This window comes from Myxocyprinus asiaticus, chromosome 8 (genome assembly GCF_019703515.2).
Source record: "Myxocyprinus asiaticus isolate MX2 ecotype Aquarium Trade chromosome 8, UBuf_Myxa_2, whole genome shotgun sequence".
Classification (NCBI taxonomy): Eukaryota; Metazoa; Chordata; class Actinopteri; order Cypriniformes; family Catostomidae; genus Myxocyprinus; species Myxocyprinus asiaticus.
This window is the reverse complement of record NC_059351.1, coordinates 17,823,661-17,847,632: the sequence shown is the minus strand read 5'-3', so window position 1 is coordinate 17,847,632 and position 23,972 is coordinate 17,823,661. Positions and strand designations below refer to the sequence as shown.

Here is a 23,972-nt window from a genome sequence, read left to right as displayed (position 1 = left end):
CTGAACCATTAATACTGCCATTTTTTCCTGCAAACATTTTCTGATAAAACCTTAATTTCATAAATTTCAAAATTTTATGCATAGTTTGGGGACATGTATGCCCATGTTTACATACACATTAATGCATCCAATCATATAACACAGTTGAGAATATTTGTGCAAAGATTGATCCATGTATTTTGAGTGGAATTAGTGGCGTGCTAAAAAACTCTTATTTTGCGCTGCTAATGCATATGTGTACTATAATATATGGTATGTGTTGCATACAAGAATACAAAACGTCTTTTTCCTACCAATTGGGCTTTTTAAATTATTGTTTCATTCTACCAATGTTAAAGACTATGTTATTGGAAAAAAGTAGGCCAAAACCTGAAAATGTCTTGCTTTAAAAGCTAACCTCTTCATAATAACCACAAATATTTATCACATCAAATGGGTTTTAGTTTCATTGTCAGTCTAAAATGGAAAAAGGATCAAGACAGCTTGAATGAGCCTTGTGGGAATCAATAATTCAGTGTCACTCAACGTCACATTACAAGTTTCCGTTTGTGTGATCATTATCAGAAAAGACTGATGAGGGGGTCAGCCCATCTGTCCAGAAAGCTTTTGCCTCCATGATCGGAGAAGGACTGGAGGAGACAGTGAAGCAAGATGAAGAGGATGAAGATATGAAGAAGGAGTGGAGAGACATCAGAGAGGAGGACAGAGATGATGATGATAAAGATGATGAGGATGATGAAGAGGAAAATGACAGCAAAGAAGTCACACCGGGAGACGTTTGCTCTTGAAATGGAGATGAAGGTCAATACAACGACACAACAGTTTTCTACCCCATTGTCATTGTTTACTCGTTCAGTTTTAGTGGCTGTTAATAATAGATAAATATAACTTATCATGCATTATGTTATTTAGATATGTGATTATAAATATTGCATAATATATTATTGATCATGATAATTTGGTAACATTGGACTCATTAAAACGACAATATTTGAAAGGCTCATAATAGTGTGATATGATTACTTAATTTTTATTTCGCAAGTTTTTGCACACAGTTTTTCTAAGTAAATTTTAAAGGTATAAAATCTACTTCCTGACATAATATTGATTAATGTGATTAATTGTAACTTAAACATTTCAGGTAATACAGTAACTTTTACTTACAAATCTGATGTAAAGTACATTGTACATATATGTAATTAATCATTTTAAATGAACATTTCACATTTTGAACTTTTTGTATTATCACCATGACATACCACATTACATACGAAAGCCTTCCACAGGGAATCATAACGCATGCTATGTAGTCTATAAAACAACGTCACCTTGCATTACAGGCGATAGAATCATAATACAGAGCTGCGCACACAGACCTCAACACTTGGTGCACAAAACATGGTGACGGTAACAACCAACAGGCAATTTTTTTGCATTAATGGATAATTTTAAGTAGTACCCTTAAGTAGGGTCATTTAAGAAAATTAACTTATTTTATTTACCTATGAAATTTACTCAAATGAGCAAATAAATATGACAAGGTTTTCTACTTTAGGATTGATAAATGGTGATGCATTGTAAAGATAACAAACAATCATAAATAATATTTACTTAAAAGCTAGAGCATTACTTTTCTACGTTTGAGTATAAATGCAGAATTTACTTAATATTTCCAAGTTCACACTCAAACTAACTTATTCATTGTAGAACATACTTAATCTTTTCTGCTATATTTACCACAAAATAAATAAATGTCAGTGCCCTTGCTGCAATTAAAGTTAGTAATAAGTACAAGTAACTATGTATTTTCTCTGTTACAAAATTAAGCTGTATTTTGTTTTGAAAATACTTACGGAGTAACTTTCTAACCTTATGACAATGTGATTAAAATGGAAAAAAGTGCAACAAGGCAAGCATGCTTTGAATCCATCTGTATTCTGTTACACATGCACATTATTTGTTGTTAAGAGAGGTGTCCCCGCAGTAAATTACCACAAGCTCTGAGAGGACTCATGGGAGAAGCCAACATCTGCTATGCTAGAGGAGATAAGGAGGATGCCATTCTGATGTGTATGGAAATCATTTGCCAAGGTGAGTTATACTGAATATTATGGATGTAAAAATTAATTATAATGATGCATCGATCTAACAAAAAATCATTGGGGTTTGTTTGAAAACACTCATTATTTTTGCAGTTTTGCAGATAAAGGCACAGAATCAAACCTCAGGTCAATGATCTCATGATGTTGTTGTTGTCTGCTGCACTTGTGATGTTGTGTAGTTCTGACCTCTCTACCCATTTTAGCTCCTCTTGCGTACGAACCATTCTCCACATTGGCTATGATCTATGAAGATCAGGGCGACATGGAGAAAGCTCTTCAGTTTGGGCTGATCGCTGCTCATCTGAATCCTAGTGACTGTGAGGAGTGGGTCAAACTGGCAGACATGTCTCTAGAGCAAGACAACATCAAACAAGCCATCATCTGCTACTCTAAAGGTCCGTGTACATGTCTTTTACGGATTTCTTATAGGAGCATCAAGCATGGGATTAGCAGTAATGGTTTTTATTTTGTGCAATGCATGTTTTTGAAAATGTAATATTTTTACTAATATTATTATTATTATTATTATTATTGTTGTTGTAAATAAAGTATCTGTCTATGTCAGTTAATGCATCAGTTTCATATTAGCAATGATTAATATTAAAATGTAATTTTAACTATATTAGGAACTATTACTATTATTAACAAAATATTTATAACAATAATAATACATTATTAGTAGTAGTATTGTTGGGGTTGTTGTAGCTGTCTATAACTGCTAATGCATCACAATTTCATAATAATTATTAATATTAATAACAGAATTTTAACATAGTATTAGCTAGTAATATTAATCTAATATTTACAACAATAATATTAGTTATAACTATTGGTAGTTTTGTTGTTGTACCTATAATAATTGCTAATAATATCATGTTAATACAACTATTATTAAAATAATATTTATAACAATAATAATAGTAAATTATTATTATTAGTATTATTGTTTTTGTGCCTGTCTGTGGCTGCTAATGCACCATAATTTCATACCAATTATTAATCTTAATACTAGAATTGTTATTATAATATTTGTGCATATTATATTAATAGTACAATTTTATTAGTAGTAGTATTGTTGTTGTTGTACCTGTTTATGGCAGCTAATGCACTACAGTTTCACAATGATTATTAATAATATAATTTGAATATCTTATTAACTATTATTAATATAATATTTATAACAATACTATTAATAATACATTATTTGAGTAGTAGTATTGTTGTTTTTGTACCTGTCTATGGCTGCTAATTCACCACCATTTCATTATAACTATTACAGATTTTAATATATTACTATTACTTTTAGTATATTATCCATCCATCCATCTAGCTATCTAGCTATCATGATGTCTGCTCTTGTGTTCTCAGTGATTAAATATGACTCAAGTAATGTTCAGTATTTGTGGGAGCACTCGAGTCTCTATGAGCAGGTCGGAGAACACAAGCAAGCCATGGAAGGATATCCCCGTATACTCAGCCTGCTACCACCCTCTGATGGAGAACAGTTCATGCAGCTGTCACGTGACATGGCAAAGTATGATAAACACACAAAATACAGCTATAAACTACCTTATAAATATATATATATATATATATATATATATATATATATATATATATATATATATATATATATATATATATATATATGTATGTATTTTTTATGTAAATGGCCTCTATTATGATTTCAGGAGTTATTATGAGAGCAGTGAGTTGCCGTCTGCTATAGGAGTGATGGAGGAAGCTCTGGACAGACATCCTGAACTAGTCTCACATGAGTGTGTCAACATGGCTGCTGAACCCTTCATAGCTAATCACCAACATGACAAAGCCTTAGAGGTGAGAGCAGACAAATATATCATGAGTATTTTAAAGGAATAGTTCCCCCTAAAATGAAAATTCTGTCATCATTTACTCGTTCCAAACCCGTATCACTATACCATAATACAAATATAGTACTTTTTTAAAGGGTTTTCACACTGATGGAAATGCTGAAACGTATGTGTCTTAAGGCCCTGGTGAAGTTTTGTGGCATCACACTGAAGAGAGAGGAGAGGGAAGAAAAAGAGACGGGTGACCAGACACCTGAAGAAGGAGAGAAACAAAAAGACTCTGTTGAGCAAAAGGGTGAGAAGAAAGAGATGCTGTACTATAGAGGTGTATTTAAATATAAGTGGCTGCAGAGAGAACCTCGTGTTAGTAATTATAAGCTTTGCACAGGCATTTTGTGAAGTTTTGGTTTTCTTAAGCCATCTTTACACTTCAAAGGCAACTCCAAAGCCACATCTGATGTGGCATACATTACACACCATAAAAAAGACTTTTTATGCGGCACAGAGGCAGTAGCATAAATGTAATTACACTTGATATCACAGTGTATCTTATACTCGAATGCTGATTCTCGTGCCAAGCGGACAGAAAACGAGATGTACACTTGTTTTTAATGGCAAATTTAAAGGGATGGTTCACCCCAAAATGAAAATTATCTTATCATTTACTCACCCTCATACCATCACATATGTGTATGACTTTCTTTCTTATGCTGAACCCAAATGAAGATCTTTAGAAGGATATCTCAGCTCTGTAGGTCCTCACCATGGAAGCGAATGGTGACCAAAAATTTGCAGCATAAAAGTAATCCATATGACTCCAGTGATTCAATCCATGTCTTCTGAAGCAATCTAATCAATTTTGGGTGGGAACAAAACAAAATGTAACTCCTTTTTTCAGTATAAATCTTGACATCTGCAGTCCCCTTGGCGATCATGATTTCAAGCTCGATTACATCTAGCGCTCTGCGCATGTGTCAAACACTAGGAAGTGTAATCAAGCATGTAATCATGATTGTGCCTAGAGATGGCAATGGCAATGGCTGATTGGATTTCTTCAGAAGACATGGATTAAACCACAGGAGTCATATGGATTACTTTTATGTTGCCTTTATGTGCTTTTTGGACCATCAAATTTTGGTCACCATTCACTTGCATTGTATGGACCAACAGAGCTGAGATATTCTTCTAAAAATCTTTGTTTGTGTTCTGCAGAAGAAAGAAAGCCATACACATCTGGAATGGCATGAGGGTGAGTAAATGATGTGAGAATTTTATTTTTGGGTGAACTATTCCTTTAAGGTGGCTCTGATGCTAAAGGGTGTGGTGGGTCAGAGCCGATACATTTTATGTGTTATTGCATCATTACACTAATTATTTGACATGTTTTAGGGAAAATCCTGGAAGTGCTGGTCCCTGATGATGTTTCAGTGGACATCAGAGTGAAGATGATGGTGTGTCTGATCCACCAAAATGTCTTTAAACATCTGGATGTATGTAAACATATCATCAGGCTTCCCACAGTCATGGGATACCTGGAAATATTAGGGAATTTTAAAATAGGGGTTTCCAGGCCTGAAACGGACATTTCTGTAGTGAATATAATTTTTTTCCGAGTTATGCTCCGCTCTAAAATATTTAATTGGCTAGGAATTGTCCTTTTTCAGTGTGAATTCTATAAAATGTTCTAAAAACAAAGATTTTTACAAATCCTTATTCAGTAATCAATGGCTGGGAAAGCGAGACTGGTGTCTCTGCAGAACAAAAATGGGTGTTTCCCAATCAGTGGGCATTTTCAAACCGGAATGGGCATTTTTCAACTGCTTTACTCGATTTGCCTACTAAATAGAGATTCCATACTTTCTTTGGATAGTTGAGAAATGTCCATCCTGGTTTGAAAATGCCCACTGATTGGGAAACACCCATTTTTGTTCTGCAGAGACCTATACTTTGGAAAAGGCACGAGTGTCAATGAAATTCATTGTTCAAGAAGTGTGGGAACCCTGATAGATACACAAACCCTCATTTATATTCATAAATTTATGTTCTGGGAAGACATTTCTTGCCATGTCTTGTTTTTTAGGCAACAATCTAGTAAGCAAATATGTGTTGCTGAGACGTCTGTGTAAGAGTGAATCATCTAGAAAGCATTGATTGTGCACTTTTCTTTAAAGCAATTGATAAGCTAAAGGAGATTTACATGCTTTTTAAATCATATATATTCCAAAAACATCTGCTCAATGTTATTTTAACATTCAACGTGGAATTTTTCAGTTTTAATTTAATTTAGAAGAGTAAACGCTTTAAAAATCAAATATTCCACTTGAGAACGCAGACATCAGACAAATGTCTTAATGATATACATCTATTGGAGAATAATGTAAATATACTCTCACTTGCATTGGCATCTTTGTCTTTGTCTGCAGCCTATGTTGACGTCTCTGATGGAGCAGAGCCCGGAAGAGCTGGGTGATTTGTATCTGGATGTGGCCGAGGGTTTTATGGAAGAGGGGGAGTATAACTCCGCCCTGCCTCTGCTCTCTGGCCTCGTCTGCTCAGAAAGATACAACCTGGCTGTCATCTGGCTCCGTCATGCAGGTTTAAGCTTGGCATAAAAATACAGGACAAACATGTACAATAAAGCCTTCAACATTAATAGATAAACAAAGGCAGACATGAGAAACAAGCGACAACAAAGTTTAAAATGGTAAAACAACACCAAAACTTCATGAATAAAAGAATAGCTCTACTTAAAAATAGTGCTAATTTGGATCATTAGATATTACGTCTCAACTTCTAAGCATAGCATGATCCTTGGTGATCCTATGTTTATGATAATTATGGGATTCCATCAGTGTATACAGAGCTGGCATTAAGCTCATTACTATAATTTTTTGTGTATGTGTGTTTGCAGAGTGTCTAAAGGCACTGGGTCATTTGGAAGTTGCAGTAAAGAACTACAGTAAGGTTGTTGAAATGGCTCCTATGCATCTTGATGCCCGTCTGGCACTCTCCATCCTTCAACAGCAGTTGGGCCGACCTAATATGGCCCTGGAGCCAATGTATGATGCTGAAACACTCGCCCAGGACTCTTCAGCTGCCCAGCAGGTGTGTAGCATAGTTATGTGTTATGATATGCTTTATATGCAGGCTTATTTTAAAGTTCTGTGTTGAGCTTGTGTAATTAGTAGTGCATACTGGAGATTTTTTGACATGGACCAATAAGCAACTATCTAGCAACCACCCAGAACACCCTGCCAATGCCCTAGTAACCACCCAGAATAACCTAGCAACCACTTAGAAGACCCTAGCAATGCCCTAGCAACTGCATAGCAAATCACTAAAGAAAAAAATACTCATAACACCTTAGCAACCACATAACAATGTCAGCAACCACACACAGCACCCTTGCATTATTTCAGTGACTTGCCCCACTCAGATTTTCTTCAGAACATGTTTGTGTGTGATGTTTTTCAGGAACTGAAGCTGTTGCTGCATCGCTCAACTCTCCTCCAGTCACAAGGACGAATAGATGATTACATAGATACACTTCTAATCATGCTGGCCATGCTGCTTAAGGTCAGATCCTGTTCTCTTGTGGTAGACTGTTATGTGTTTGTCAATGACCGATGCTGAGATCTAGTGAGAAGGGTGAACACTGGCCGAAATACTGTAAATATTGAAGATAGTAAATGAGACATACACAAAATTGCTGAAATTGAACGAACACTTATTTGACATTATATTTATTCAAAATTCACAAAAAAATTTAATCAGACAATATTTGGCCACTGTACTCTCTGTGATTTATTTGCAATTAATCAGCCTATAACTGATAATATCTACATTTTTGGCCAATATTTTTGGCCACCATAATCTGATATATCGAACTATATTTGATTAATTGGCCTATGTTGATCTATACCCAATTAAGGGGCTGAAATTTATGGCCACTATACTCTGTGATATATCGAACTACTGTATATCCGATTTATTAGCCTATATTAGTATATGTCCTATTAATGGGCCGATATTTGTGGCCACCATACTCTCTGATTTATCAAACTATATTTGATTAATCAGCCTATATCCATCTATATCCAATTAATGGGCCGATATTTGTGGCCACAATACTTTCTGATATATCAAACTATATCTGATTAATTGGTCAATATATCTGACTAATGGGCTGATGTTTGTGGCCATCTTACTCTCTGATATATCAAACTATATCTGATTAATTGTCCTATATCGATCTATATCTGATTAATGGGCTGATATATCTAGCCACCATAATTTCTGATATATCGAACTACACCGATCAGCCACAACATTATAACCACCTGCCTAATATCGTGTAGGTCCCCCTTGTGCCACCAAAACAGCTCTGAACCGTCAAAGCATGGACTCCACAAGATCTCTGAAGGTGTCCTGTGGTATCTGGCACTTAGACGTTAGCAGCAGATCCTTTAAGTCCTGTAAGTTGTGAGTGAGGCCTCCATGGATTGGAGTTGTTGGTCCAGCACATCCCATAGATGCTCAATCGGATTGAGATCTGGGAAATTTGGAGGCCAAGTCAACACCTTGAACTCTTTGTCATGTTCCCTCAAACCATTCCTGAACAATTTTTGCCACTGCCATCAGGGAATACCGTAGCCATGAAAGGGTGTACGTGTTCTGCAACAATCTTTAGGTAGGTGGTACGTGTCAAAGTAACATCCACATAAATGCCAGGACCCATGTTTTCCCAGCAGAATATTGCCCAGAGCATCACACTGCCTCCGCCGGCCTGCCTTCTTCCCATAGTGCATCCTGCTGTCATCTCTTCCCCAGGTAAATGACACACACGCACCTGGCTGTCCACATGATCTAAAAGAAAACGTGATTCATCAGACCAGACCACCTTCTTCCATTGCTCCATGGTCCAGTTCTGATGCTCACGTGCCCATTGCAGGCACTTTCGGCGGCGGACAGGGGTCAACATGGGCACTCTGCGGCTACGCAGCCCCATATGCAGGAAGCTGTGATGCACTGTGTGTTCTGACATCTTTCTATCATGGCCAGAATTATTTTTTTTCTTAAATTTGATGAATATTCAAAATTCGAATTTTAATTTGACAACCCTAGTTTATGGCCCCCATACTTTATTAAATATCAAACTATATCAGATTAATTGGCCTGTATTGGCCTATATCTGATTAATGGGCTAATATTTGTGGCTGACAGACTCTCTGATATATCGAACTATATCCGATCAGTCGGCCTGTATCTGCACATGTCCTTTTAATTTTTGGGCAATATTTGTGGCCACCATAATTACTGATATATCAAACTATATCCAATTAATTGGCCTATATCAGTCTGCTATATATCCAATTAATGGGCTGATATTTGTGGCCAACATATTCTAAAGATATTGGTATTGACCATTGCAATCCCATTTCAGTCAGTCATTATTAAAGAGCTAACAGTTCATTGCAAAATTTTGACTAGATCAAGCTTGGGGAAATTTGACCTTTCTGCCAATTTGAAACACATTGATTTAGTCCCAGCTATTCTTCATCTGAAGGCTGCGATGTGGTTCTGTTTTTTGTTTGTTTGGTGTAGGTGGCGATGGTGAGGACTCAGGTGTGTGTCGTCTCGGACACGTCCTCTGGTGTCAAACACCTGAAGCTTATTAAAGTGTCACACAGCAAACTGACAGAGATAGTTGATCAGGAGGCAGCTTATTTGGATGTCAAGTGTACAGCACAATGGCCACACACATTCATTGTGCCAGATCCTCAAATTGCTGTCTCAGGATTTTAAGAACACCTTAAGAACCCATAATAATATTTACACACAACAACCCAACATGTACTAATGCAATAAAACAGAGGTTTGAATCCTTTAAGTATTGGATGGTTTCATATTTGTTGTTGAAGCGAAAATGTGAGTGAAATTGTGGTTAATTGAGGAATTCAATACTCAATAAGTCAATTATTGGACCCCCCCCCCCCCCAAACTCAAAAACACAAATTCAAAAGTTGAGAAATCAATAATCAGTGAATTGTGATATTGTAAAAACTACTGTTTAACACTAATGAGAATCTAATGAGAACCACAATTGAGAATAATGGAAATAAAATTGTTTGGGGGGAACTTCTTCATTTGACTTCTGCAGAAGAAAGAAAGTCATACTCATCTGGGACAGCATGAGGGTGAGTAAATTGAGAGAATTTTTTTTTTTGGGTGAACTATCCCAAAATTAGCTATTTTTACTGGTCACAATGTATATTGAGACTCAAAAAATACATTTATTTTTATTGAATTTTGATGGAGCAATCATAATATGTTAAAATACAAAAAACAACAAAGTTGTTTTAAATAATAATAATAAAAAAAGGTTTCCTCACTTTGGGTAAAAGGCCCCCAGGGGGGATATACTGATATAGAGTGTAGATATGGGGCAATAGTTATAGGGCACAATTTGTCATCTTATGAAAATACCTCTATGACAGCAAGATGTTTTTTGAGTAACAAATTAAGATGCAGCTTCTTCAAAATAACCATTTTAGAAAAGGGAGCATCATTTTTTGTTCATTTCAATCACATTTGACATTTCATTGCATCTCAAGTATTCAGTCAACAGATTAATCTCTATTGTGATGAATCAGTCAATGTGAACCCATTTTTGAACATTTTTCATAACAAATCTATTCGCCCCATTAAGAAAAACAATGTGTTAGGCTATATAGGGGCCTTTACCCCCTGCAACAGGGGGACTTTTTACCCCAAATACTAACCTTTAACTTTTTGGACAGTCATTGAATTTTTATTTTATTTTTATATAATCACCTCAATCACCAAAATTGAAAATGCCAAAGAAGTATTTTGTCTAAAAATAAATGTGATACTTTCCAGGATATTCATTAGTTAAATAAATTTGCAATATCTTAAAAATGATTAAATATTAGATCAAATTGCCTCGAAATCAAATTTTAGACATTACACGCAATGATCTCATGGAACAGCAAAAATGTTTGCAGTGCATAGTGACAAACGGGTGTTTAGGAAAGTAATGTGGTAGTTTTTGTTGCCATTTAGTGTTTTGGAAGAAAATAAAATCAAAAGAACCTTTAGCCCGTTATACCATTAGCCAGTAGAAATGCCCTCCGCCCTTGTCCGCCCCCACGGTGTGATTGCGGAGAAGTCGGATTCATTTAATGAATCGGTTCGTTCGGACGGTTTCAATGAACTGGTTCAAAAGAATAACTAATTTAAAACGTCGTAACTTAAATGCGTCTGTACTCCCCTCCAGGCATTTTAAGCTTCAATTTTGTACTACAGTAGAGTGAAATACTGCTGTTTATATTATGTAAACAATTAGGTTATAAAAGACTGTCAAATGAAACATCATTCCAAAATTAAGCTTTCTTGCATAGAAATCAAACATGGACAGTGCATCGGAAATGGATTAGAATGTGTTTTTCAAAGTTGAACAACTTTTTACTCCAAAAATGTCTCCGTTTGTCTCTTGTCCAATAAAAATAGTGCAGACGAAGTGCAAGAACGCGTTGCTATTGCTAACTCTCGGCACTTGGCAGTGCGGTTGTTGGCTTTTGTATGACAAATTCATTATTTATGGTCCTCATTTGTACGTCGTTTTGGATAAAAGCCTTTCCTAAATGACTAAAAGTGAATGCACGTTACAAACGGCCCATTCAGTTGAGTAGAGTAGCGCTTTGCGAATCGGTTCGAACAAATCATTTAAAAGAACCGGTTCATAAGAACAACTCACTCGCGATTCGAACATTAAAACAGAGTGAGTGAACTCCTCCCTCGCATTAGCTTCGCGTCTGTGTGCTGCTGTTGCTCAAAACATAAGCAGCAGACGGCAAAGCCCGTGGAATTAATCCAACACAAATGAAAAGCAGCAATCACAATAACGCTATTACGCGTTTAGGTGATGCTTTACGCCTGGCCACGCGTATGTTTTTGTTCCAGTGCGAGGGCTTTCCGCGGGCATGAGGTGGCACAGAGCGGATATGGCGCTCTTTCTAAATTAATAAGAGATGAAAGCGACTGGATCCAGACTGGCACGCCGTGCGCACGGATATAGACCGACATTGGGCAGTAAATATCATTTGGGTTTCTTTTAGTCCGGTGTTCGGGAAGGTTTGGTCTGGTTGTTGTGCCGTTGACACGGATGGCTTAGGAGAAGGAAGAGGAGAGGGACGTTCAACACGAAACCTGTGAGAAGCGCTCTGGATCCCGCACTGAAATCCGCACAGAGGCCCGTGGTCCTTTACAGCGCCCATCAGCTATTCAGTCCATCCCGGTGTTTATGTTTCAGTATACTCGCTGTCTGAAATTCATCCTCAGATTCATTTGATTGTAAGTGATAACATGTTTACCTGTACATTTCATTTTGATTTATTGCTAAAATATTGATTGCCTATGTGACACGCACATTGGAATAATAAAAGAGCATAATAAATCCATTTATTTATTTTTTTTAATGGCAAATGTATTATAATCAGCACCACCATTTTCCTTAGGACATTGATTCATAAAGAAAACTAACTAAAGCAGCATTGATTTTATTCATTAGATTCACATTTATATTGACAATGTTTTATGTTGTAGGTGCAACTTTAAATGTGCCACAGGTTTTGTTTCTAAAAGGAATTTCGATTAGGTTCCAGGGTCAATACAAGATAAGCCGTATTGACAACGTTTCTGGCATGATGTCGATTTCCACAGAAAATAATTTTAACTCTCCCTCGGTTTTTATTAAAATATACAATTAAAGTAAACGGCGCGACGCATTTAACGTTAAAATGTGCACCAATTCGAAAGTATAGCTACAAAACTGAAACATTATATGTGTTGACATGAGACTAGTGTAATGAAAATTCTTTCTAACCCTGTCTGTGCAAACTCGCGTCATGACTAGGGTTGGGAATCCTAAGGAATTCAACGGTTCCGATTCCTCTTAATGATTCCGGTACCTTAACGGTTCCAGTAACGGTTCCAGTAATTCTTCTAATACCTTTTTCAAAAAGAATTATTTGGAAATGAAAAAAAGCAATTCTTATTGTATTTACTACCGTCTGCTGTCTGTTACCAAATAATTAGATCATTTCAGATTTCTGCAGAGCAGATATAACAAATCAGAAATACATTTAATAAAATTATTTTAAAAGGTGTGTTTGCAGACTTTTTAGAGACATAAAAACAATCCAATAATAGATCCTAACTATATTTTAAATAAATCTAAACCAAAAAAAATGTGATGGCATATTTTATTAATTCATTTATACAAAACTTGTGTATTTGTTACACCGTGTAACAAATGTTTTTTTTTTTTTTTTTGGTTCCTGGGTAGTAAGTGTTATTTCCTAATTGCTTATACCTCAAAAGTATAGAAAATGGCTATTATTCCCCACAAACTTTGCTTTTGTGACCAGGACAGTGATATTTTGAAATGTACCTATTTTCCAGAACATTCCAGACAGACTCAGTGCTGAGTAAACTTGGAGTAACTTCTAGAACTTTCTAGAACTTTCCAGTAATATAAATAGTAGTATAAATACAGGGGCCTTAAGCCCACCAGTTTAGGGTACGTTTACACGACAACAATGTACTAAAAACGGAAACATTTTTCCTTTGTGTTTTTGAAAAGTTTTGCGTACAGACGACAACGTTGTCAAAATGATCCCCGTTCACACGGATCTGCGAAAACGACTAAAAACGCTGTATTATGCATGCCAGGCCAGTAGTTGGCGATGTCACTTTGTAAAGAAACACTATGTGCCTGCGCACATAAGCATTCTTCCACAGAGCGGTGAATACAAACAATAAAGATGGCGATCGCTGGTCATAGTAGTGATGCAGTGAATCTACACTTTGCTGGAGAAGCATCAATTAACTCAAAATCTTGAGCAGCACAAACACAGTCCTGTAGTCCGCCATTGTAGTTTTGAATGTCTTGCGCGTTGTTTTGAAGTACCCGCGCGCATGCCTGTAGACTGAACTCTCAAGATTATTCAATAAACTCTGCTCATTTTTAACCACCACTTCGTCTCTTGCCTTCTGTATTCCCCCTGCTGACTGTTGGGCTGGTAGGAGAGTAAGTTAACATAACAAGCTGTTGATGTTGACTGGTTTTGGATATCAGACAGAACTCTGATATATGGATATCTTCTGATGGAAAGAGAGAGAGGTCTTGTGAACACTGGATCTAACATGCATTTTCACTGCCTCATGTTTTCAAATTCTAAGCATATCATTGAATACTGTACATGGCATCACATCTCTGTCTATAGGCTATATACATAAGCGGTGGGTGAATTAATTGCAGGGTAAAGGTACATCAAATAAAAGTAAATAAATAAATAACATTTAAAATATAAATAAATTTTTCCCATCTGAATCCATACATTAATTTCAAGATTTTCAAATTGCAGGTTCTCACTCCATACAAAACACTCCAAATGAATAAATGGTTGATTATTGTTATTTGCACAGACACCAGTATTCATATTGATAATTATATCAATCCATCATTCTTTATATAACACGTAATACGCGTGCGCGTGACGTCATCGTTTTCACATATTCACGTTTTTGTATGTTTACACGGAGACGATAACGGCATCATTTTCAAAAACGTGCACTTTGAAACCCGTTTTCAAAAGTCTGCATTTTCAGGCCCCAAAACGCCGTTGTCGTGTAAACGAACAGCCTAAACGCATAAAAAGTTTTCCGTTTTTTAGTTGAAAACATTGTCGTGTAAACGGCCCCTTAGTTTAGTTCCAGCTGCCTAAGTGGATACATATCTGCATTTTTCTGAGATTGCATCAAGAGGCTGCAAGCACCCGGCAGACGCATTTTGCTATGTCTGCGGCCAATTTATCAAGACAAGAGTGAAAATGTACTGCTAGTGGAAGCATCTGCTAAGATGTGTGAGGCCTACAAGGCATATTTCAACATGCCTGTCGGGGATCAAGACAAACCCTGGGCACCTCATTTCACCTGCGAGCACTGTAAAAAAAAGGTAAGATGCATGGTGGACCCTTCCAAACGTCAGACTGGCAAGAATGCACCTGCTATCACGTATCTGGACCTTCCTTCATCCATCACCCCGGTGCCACACTGCCATGAGCTCCCCGTACCCACTCCTCTGGAGAGAGAGCAGCTGTCTTTAGAAGAGAGCAGTAAGTCAGAGAGCAAGGAAGACGTTGTAGATCCAGATGACAATTTCAGAGGTGGAGCTGAGGAGAGAAACCCATACTTACCCAACCAAAAAGACCTCAACGACTTGGTTAGAGATCTTGGTCTCACCAAGTCCAGTGCCAAGCTTTTGACATCTAGGCTCAGGCAGTGGAACTTGTTGGATGAAAGTGTGCAAGTCGCAGATCAGAGGAAGTGTCACCAAACTTTTTCCAGCTTCTAAACCCATCAAGATGGGCTCTGCTTCTGCCACAATGTGACCAGTCTGTTCGAGGCAATTGGAATCGCCTGTAACCAGAATGAGTGGCGCCTCTTCATTGACAGCTCATCCAGGAGCTTCAAAGCCGTGCTGCTCCATAATGGTAACAAATACCTGTCTCTTCCCCTGGCTCACTCGGTGCACCTCAAAGAGGATTACAACCGTATCAAGACCTTGCTGGACACCTTGAAGTATGATGAGTATGGCTGGGAAGTCATAGGAGACTTCAGAATGGTGGCATTCCTGATGGGTCTCCAAGGTGGTTTTACCAAGTTTCCCTGCTATCTTTGCCTTTGGGACAGCAGGGACACCAGGGTGTACTACCACAGGCAGGACTGGCCAAAGCGGACCAAGTTCTCTGTGGGGAGGAACAACGTCAAGTGGGAGCCAATGGTGGACCCCCGGAAGGTGCTGATGCCACCACTGCACATCAAATTGGGCCATATGAAACAGTTTGTCAGAGCTCTAGATAAGGAGTTGGCAGCCTTCAAGTACCTTCAAGACTTCTTCCCTAAGCTGTCTGAGGCAAAGGTCAAAAACGGTGTCTTTGTAGGACCACAGATAAAGAAGATCCTGTAGTGTAATGAATTCCCCAAGAAGCTCACTAGTAAGGAGAAAGCAGCTTGGAACAGCTTTGTCGCAGTGGTTCAGGGCTTCCTGGGCAATCACAAGGCCAAAAACTATGTGGATCTGGTTAAAGAACTACAGCACAATGGGCTGTAGGATGTCCCTCAAAGTCCATATCCTTGATGTTCATCTTGATAAATTCAAAGAGAACATGGGAGCATACTCAGAGGAGCAAGGTGAGCACTTCCACCAGGATATACTGGACTTTGAACGCCGCTACCAAGGACAGTATAACGAGAACAGGATGGGAGACTACATTTGGGGGCTGATTCGTGAAAGTGATTAACAGTATAATCGTAAATCTCGAAACACTACTCACTTCTAAATCTTTTGTAGCCATTTTTGTATTATTTTAGTATAAATACATGTTAATTTGGATTCATATGTTGTTTTTTCTGACTTTATTTGAACGAAAAGACACACATTCGCCCGTTTTCTCATCAGATATAGGTACATTTCAAAATATCACTGTCCTGGTCACAAAAGCAAAGTTTGTGGGGAAAAATAGCCATTTTCTATACTTTTGAGGCATAAGGAATAAGGAAATAACACTTACTATCCAGGAACAAAAATTGTGTTACATAGTGTTATACATTGTCATATGAACAACCAGTCAGTAACTGCACTGCTTGATTTAAATCTCACAGGTCATCATTAAATAAACAGAAACAGTTCTAGAGACAGTTAAGACTGTGATTTGTAGCCTAATGTTGTACTGCAGGCTTGTGAGACTTCAACAGTTCTTATTTAATTTTGAGTTAGACATTCATAACTTGCGTAGCTGTATACGATTACTTGTATACTAGAATATACTGGAAGTGCTGTCTGTTTCACGTTGTAGATTCAAAAGAACCAGCTCAGCAGAATTATTCTTTCGGGAATCAGACTATACAGGAAGCGCCGTATGTTTGTGCTGTAGGTTCAAAAGAACGGGCTCCTTTGAATAATTCTTTCGGGAATCGAACTATACCGGAAGCGCATATGTGTCGTGCTGTAGAGTCAAAAGAGCCGGCTCAAGAATCGTTGGATCGTAAATCAAATACACTTGTAGAGCTGTGAGTTTTATGCTGTAGAGTCTGTAGAGGTCAGCGTTGCACTGCTGGAAACCCTGTCAGAGTATTTCAGGATGGTATTCCAGCCGCATCAGCGGAAAATTGCACGCAGGAGAACCGTTAACGGAACCAAAATTCACGAAGATCATACAAATTTTCTCCCCAATTTGGAATGCCCAATTCCCACTACTTAGTAGGTCCTCGTGGTGGCGCGGTGACTCACCTCAATCCGGGTGGCGGAGGACAAGTCTTAGTTGCCTCCGGTTCTGAGACAGTAATCTGTGCATCTTATCACGTGGCTTGCTGTGCATGACACCGTGGAGACTCACAGCATGTGGATGCTCATGCTACTCTCAGCGATCCACGCACAACTTACCACGTGCCCCGCTGAGAGCGAGAACCACTAATTGCGACCACGAGGAGGTTACCCCATGTGCCAATTTGGTTGCTTAGGAGACCTGGCTGGAGTCACTCAGCACGCCCTGGATTTGAACTCCCGACTCCAGGGGTGGTAGTCAGTGTCAATACTCGCTGAGCTACCCAGGCCCCATGATTCTGGTATTTTTTAAAGAATGGAACCTCCTGGTTCTCGGTTTCCAAACCTAGTCATGACCATATACGCTGATAAACCCGGTAACTTTTGCACAAGGCTGTCTCCTTTCCAAATGGTAACCGGTTATAACAAAATAAAAGAACAGTTAATAACATTCTATTTAAAATGACTGTACTCTCCGCTAAGGGGTGGGTGAAATACCAGTTGCAGTGTTGCCAGATCTCGCTAGAGAAACTTGCAACCTGGTCTGGAAAAACAAGCCCAAAATAAGACAATTGCCACACCAAAATAAGCAAAAATAAAAACACATTTCCTGTGTGGTGGATATATTAACATAGAAATAAAAACAAGCATACAGTTAATTAACAGTTAAGTATAATTTTAATTACAGATCTGCTTCTCAGTCAAAACCCGGCAGCATCAAATCTGTATTAATGCATCATATCTAACAATAATTCAGTGAAGACTTGGAAACAACTGAGAAATGTACTTTTTACCTCTAATAATGTTTTCCTTGTATCTGGATTAGCTGTGCATGTACAGTATCTGTAATAATTATACATAGTTGTTAAAAAGGTCTTCATTCACAGAATGTGACATCCACAACGGGCAATTAGGCAAAGAAATATGTGATGCAGCGGTTTCCTTCACGATTAAAGCACGTTTTAATTATTTCGGGCAACATGAAGTGGTGTAGTTAAAGAAAAATGTACTGTGATAAACCCTTTGGTTTCATGAAAAAACTATTGGAATGAAATTAACTGGTTACAACCGGTTTAAAAATAACACATTCACTCTGGAACAATTGAAAATCACTTTTGTTCCCGTTTTCGGTTACGTTCTGCATAAACATTTTTTTGTTTTCGGTTTTTATTTTCGTTCCTTGAACCGTTTTTAGTCCCTGTCTTGAAGTGCATGGCCGTGTTTATTTCCCTGATAGCACAGGTACATCACCCAGATGTCTATTTGATGTGTGTGTTTTGAAGACATTTTTTACGTTATTTGCTGATCTGCAATAAGTCTATAAGACGAACAGTATGTCAATAAGTATGTCTCAGATGCCATTAAGACATTCAGTTGATGTCTTTGAGATGTTTTGGATTTAGATTGTTTATAAATCTATTCTTTAAGATGTTTAGAAGATGTTAATTAGATTGTGATGCTTTCCAGATGAAAAGATCTAAAACGACATCTTGAAGAATTATGTGTGCTATCTGGGTTCCATTGTAAGTACTTTAACTGAGGAAAGGATCATGTTAAATATGTTTTAGTTTGGGCAGAACATACTGTATTTATAATTTTTTTTATGATAGCAAGTAGGTTTTCATTTACATCACAACTTTGAACTATTGAATTAAGCTAAGTGACTTGCTTCTAGTCAGTAGGAGGTGGTACAAGGGGTCGTTCACACAGAACATGTTCTTGCGAATAAATAAGCTAGTTGGAGTGCAACAAAATCTAAAAACAAAACACAGTTGTCCCTAAATGTTTTTTTTTTCTTCCCAATTTGAAAGCTGAACTGTTTTTAACTTGATGTGGCATCTTAGAAACACGAGATGCTGTAAAAAACACAAACGCATGGTCATTGTTGAAGACGCAAGAACGTGTCCTGTCTGAACAGCCCCTTAGGGGGTGGAATATTCTCATTCTAGAGAGCGTTTTATTGGACAACCTTTCAAACACCCCTGAGTTCAATATGAGTCATGAGTCATTTCGTTGTTGTTTAGGCATGTTGTTGCGTTACTGTGGTGGTAACAATTGGGGGCAATAGAGTTACCTTCAGATGTCTGTGTCATTAAACTGGATGTGTTATTATTTGAGTAGCTAGCTGTATGTCAACAGTTTGGCTAAATTTCACTTAACTTCTTAAAACTGTTGCTCTGCCATGACAATACTTAACAAGAATGAGAAAACTGACTCTAGAGGAAGTCAGTTTATGCTAACGCTGGTGATGGCGCCCCTTGTGGCAATGCTGAAAATATAACGCATACTTGCATTGCATAATGAATTGTGGTTTTTAGAACACGACACATGATTTTGAGCTTGCGAAGCTAGAAAAATGTGCGTTATTATACTTAACGTAAAGTATGTTTTCGCCTTATAGTCACACACATTACAGTAACGATAGATTGCATCACAACTGTGAACATCACAACATTACAACTGTAAACCATGATTAGCTACTTGCTAATCGGTAGGAGGTGGTCTAATGGACAATACACACAGAACACATTCTAAAAATAGGCTAGATGGAATGAAACACAGTTGTCTCAAAATGCGTTTTATAGAAACTGAACTGTGTTTAACTTGATGCGGCCTCTTAAAAATGTGAGATGCTGTAAAAAACACAGACACATTGTCATTGTCAAAGATGCAAGAATGCGTCCTGTGTGAACAGCCCTTTAGGGGGAGAGACATTCTCATTTTAGAGAGCATTTTAGTGGACAAAACTTTGCGAACACCTAAGAGTGCAAGATGGGTCATGAGTCCAATTGTTTCGTTATTGTTAAGGTGTGTTGTTGCATTATTGTGGTGGTAACAAACTTCATTATTCTAGGGGGAGATAGAGTTACCTTCAGATATCTGCGTCATTAAACCAGATGAGTTATTATTCGATATGCTAGCTATAAACTGTTGCTTCGCCATGACAGTAGTTGACCAGAACGTGGAAACTGACTGTACATCACTTTCTGCTAACGCTCGTGATGGCGCCTCTTGTGGCAATGCTGAAAATACAAAGCATACTTGCACTGCATTATGAAATGTGATGTCACATTATGGAATGCAGTGACACACAGTGTTGAGCTTAAGTAGCTTCTAGCTACTTGCTATTTGCATACTTATGTAATGTATGTTTTTGCCTTATAGTCACACACATTACAGTAATGATAGATTGTATTACCTTTTGATCTGGTTTGGTTGTTTTTCGTGCTTTTCTTTGGTTGAAATGTTCAAAGAAAGTGATTAAGTGAATACAACCACTCTGTAGAAGGTTCTGTAGACAAGATTTCATCATAAGGAATGAGGTCATACGAGGCTTTGCTTTTAAGAGCAGCTCCAGAATCCCAGCACAGGACTATTTAGACCATGTATGTGATCTGTGGATTAGATGACACAGTTAAAGCTGGTGGCTCAGTCATTGGCAGCCGTCTCTACCTTCAGACTCAATTTCAGGGTGGCCTGGTTCTCATTCAACCAGATACTCGCTTCTCTAACAGGTTCAGCTGGTTACATAAACATGCGCATTCATTTCCGAACTGGGCCCAAGCATAGTATAGTATAATCTGCTTTGCAAACAGTTCCTTAGTTTTCTCTCTTAAAGATGAAATATGTAACTTGTTCTGTGTTCAAATACTTTTCCTATCCCGGCTTAATATGTAGAGACAACTACAAGTAAGCCATTCATAGGATAATTTTCTTGGAAACTGTAAACACTGTTTCTGTGGCACATTGAAAATTATTTTGTTTGTTTTCTAGTGACCCGTCTTAAGAGAGATAACAACACTGACTGGACCAATGGCATGAGTTGTGGGCAGGACTATCTGTTTGTTTTGAAAAAAAATTTTTTTTTATGCAATTCCTTTTGGTGGCGCTAAAAATTACACACGTGAGCTTTAAGGAACATCTACTGTGTTTATATTTGATTTATCGAGAGAATTCAAAGCCAGAAGTGTTTTTTTTTATCGTGTTAAATATTATATATTCAAATACAGAGTTAAAAACAAAATAGTAATAACAATAAACAGTAATTGCCCATGATTCATTCGTTACAAATATTGAGCTGTTCAAGCTCTAACCAGAGCACAACAGGGAACATTTTAACATAGGATTAATGGATGATGTCTTGATTCCAGTATTGATTGTTTATCTCTGTGGCTAAGACTGTTATTGGACATTAGATCAGACACTCTTGGCTAAATAACAGCAGCAGATGCAAGAGATGAGAGACAAAGTCTGACATCATTGGAAACAGAGTGTAACACAAAGAGTCAGAGATATACTGTCTGACAAGGCTGTAGCTGACAAAAGCACCTTTGATTAAGGGATCTGATCTAATGGAATCGATTTGGCTCAGTTACTGTGCTTTATTGGCATGACAAATAACACTATTTTGTATCGCCAATCATGCTGTTCTAAACACTGTATGACTTTCTTTTTGATGACTCAGTTCATAAACACTTACTTTTTGCCTTGTTCCACACACAATGCTATCTTATGACATCAAAAAGCTTTCGAGCGTAACTTGAAAGGTGATATATTTTAACATTTGCATTACATAACCAACTACATTTACAAGCTTGTTCGAGTGTAGTGAAATCGCACAGTAGCTCAAATGATAGAGTATTGCACTTGCGATGCCAAGGATCAAGGTACAAATTGTGAAGAGCACGCGAGTTGGAACTTGAGCCGAAAGTGTCATAGGAGCACCACAAATTGACATAGTTACTTCAGCAATTGTGTTTTTTATCTCACATTTGCTTTTATGACACTATCGGTTAGGTTTAGATTTAAGATTTAGGGTAGGGAGGTAGGTTTTGTTGATTTAAATAATCTCAATAGAGCATTAACCTTAAAAACCTCTTCTGTTTGGGAGAAAATTTAACTCGTTTTTAGCGCATCTAAAAACGAGTTAAAAACGAGACATTTCACATCTAAACGTGTGAGGTGCCATGTAATATCATTTAGCAAATATTTGGCCACAATCACATAATTTTCATGAGATCAGGCTGGACTAGATTTGTCGTTTGACGACCATTCTGAACCATTCCTAGTCTAAATTAACGTAGACATGTATATAAAGTTGGCTTTTTTATACGTGCATGTGTCATATACTCTACAGTTGAGCCTTCAGTTAGAGATTTAAAAATTGTACGCAGTGGTTTGTGCATGAAATATGTTTGCGTCTGTTTGTGTTTTGCTGACTTTGAATGGTGTGGATATCTTGTTGCCATCACTGTGAGTGTTTATGCGTGTACATGCAAGTTAGACTGCTAATGCATCAACAGCATTATAAGCAAGTGTCTAATTTTGTACATTTGTGTGTGTCATTGTTCCTGCGTCATTGTGGTTACTGGCTGTGTTTTGTTTTTGTTTTTTTTACTGTGTTTTTTGCATACAGAGCAATCGCAGGAAGAAGTCATGGTTTTTCCTGGTGTTTCCTTGAATAGAATGTACACACACAACTTACATTAAATTAACTTCCCAAAATACATCATGGCCTATTGCTCATCCAAACAGTGCTGTCAGACTGACTTAGCTTTGTCAGTTAAGATGGGACGTTTAATGAATACATTCACAGTGATATTTGTTGATTTATTCATCAAAAACCACAATGTTATTGCTGAGCTTTTTCCTGAAAACCTATAGAAGTAAGAATAGACACAAAATTAGATCATTGTTAGCTGTGGCAGGGCGGAGGGCTGTGGCAGGGCGGAGGGCGAGGCCGGGCCATGATGCTGCACACCCGGCCCCTAATCAGGCTGATCAAGCCCGAGAGGGATAAAGGCGACCGGAGGCTGCAGCCCGAGAGAGAGAGAGAGTTATGTTTGATTGTCTGTGTGTGTTTATGTTTGTCTTTTTGTTTAATTTAATCATTTGATTAACTTAAACAAAAAGACAAACATAAACACATACAGGGCAGCTGCCTGTAATCCTCTCTCTCTCTCTCTCTCTCTCTCTCTCTGCTGCCTCCGGTCGCCTTTATCCCTCTCGGGCTTGATCAGCCTGATTAGGGGCCGGGTGTGCAGCATCACGGCCCGGCCTCGCCCTCCGCCCTGCCACATTGGCATACAGCAAAACTATAAAGCTATACAATTAATGTGGATAGCATTGTTCTGATAATTTGGTCTTAGAAGAATTTAATGAGAAATATTTGAGTTTATATTGAAGTGACTATTGAACTCTGACTTTTGTGTCTTGGCAAATCTGAGAACATTGTTTAGATCACTTCTGAAATCTTTGATGAAACAGTTGAGATGTTAAAGAGAGCTCATTTGTGATTTTTTTCCATCATATAGCGGCCCTCTTTTCTGCAGTTTATGTCACAACAAACAAATCGTTACAAAATAAATTACATTAATCTATTCTGTAATGCTAAATATCCAATATTGTAATGCATAACTGACATCACGTGTGAATCAAAGGACATTAGTACACAGCAATGGTAGCAAACATGTTTACGTGCTACATTAGCCTATTGTTAGCCTGAGAACGGCAGCTGGCATGCACAAACCCACCTCAGATATGGGTCAGTGCTTTGGCATTCGAGTGCCCAGGATGTGCTAGCTCATCTATAAATAGCGTCACCCTCAACGTTGTATAAATAAACGGTGA

General features: G+C 37.7%; 2 protein-coding genes across 4 annotated transcripts in view; both read left to right on the top strand.

Moving 5' to 3' along the window:
* The first annotated feature begins 629 nt into the window (after window positions 1-629).
* LOC127445118 (general transcription factor 3C polypeptide 3-like) lies at window positions 630-9,779 on the top strand. The gene is made up of 11 exons (XM_051704923.1): window positions 630-801; window positions 1,969-2,091; window positions 2,306-2,497; window positions 3,471-3,636; window positions 3,794-3,941; window positions 4,115-4,229; window positions 5,324-5,424; window positions 6,358-6,529; window positions 6,846-7,039; window positions 7,409-7,510; window positions 7,617-9,779. Exons 2-11 carry the CDS (start codon window positions 2,013-2,015, stop codon window positions 7,761-7,763), a joined length of 1,416 nt encoding a protein of 471 aa, XP_051560883.1. The 5' UTR covers window positions 630-801; window positions 1,969-2,012; the 3' UTR covers window positions 7,764-9,779.
* A 1,994-nt stretch (window positions 9,780-11,773) lies between these two features.
* Window positions 11,774-23,972, top strand: part of LOC127445108 (E3 ubiquitin-protein ligase HECW2-like) — a 94,800-nt gene continuing 82,601 nt past the window's right edge. For all 3 annotated transcript variants that reach the window (XM_051704907.1, XM_051704906.1, XM_051704905.1), the window contains exon 1: window positions 11,774-12,307. The gene's annotated coding sequence lies outside the window, so the exon portion shown is untranslated. The remainder of the gene's footprint in view (window positions 12,308-23,972) is intronic.

Coding starts and splice junctions, on each gene's coding strand:
- LOC127445118 (XM_051704923.1), top strand. CDS start 2,013: ATGGGAGAAGCCAACATCTGCTATGCTAGAGGAGATAAGGAGGATGCC. Junction 2,092..2,305: donor TATGGAAATCATTTGCCAAG/GTGAGTTATACT, acceptor TACCCATTTTAG/CTCCTCTTGCGTACGAACCA. Junction 2,498..3,470: donor CATCATCTGCTACTCTAAAG/GTCCGTGTACAT, acceptor TTGTGTTCTCAG/TGATTAAATATGACTCAAGT.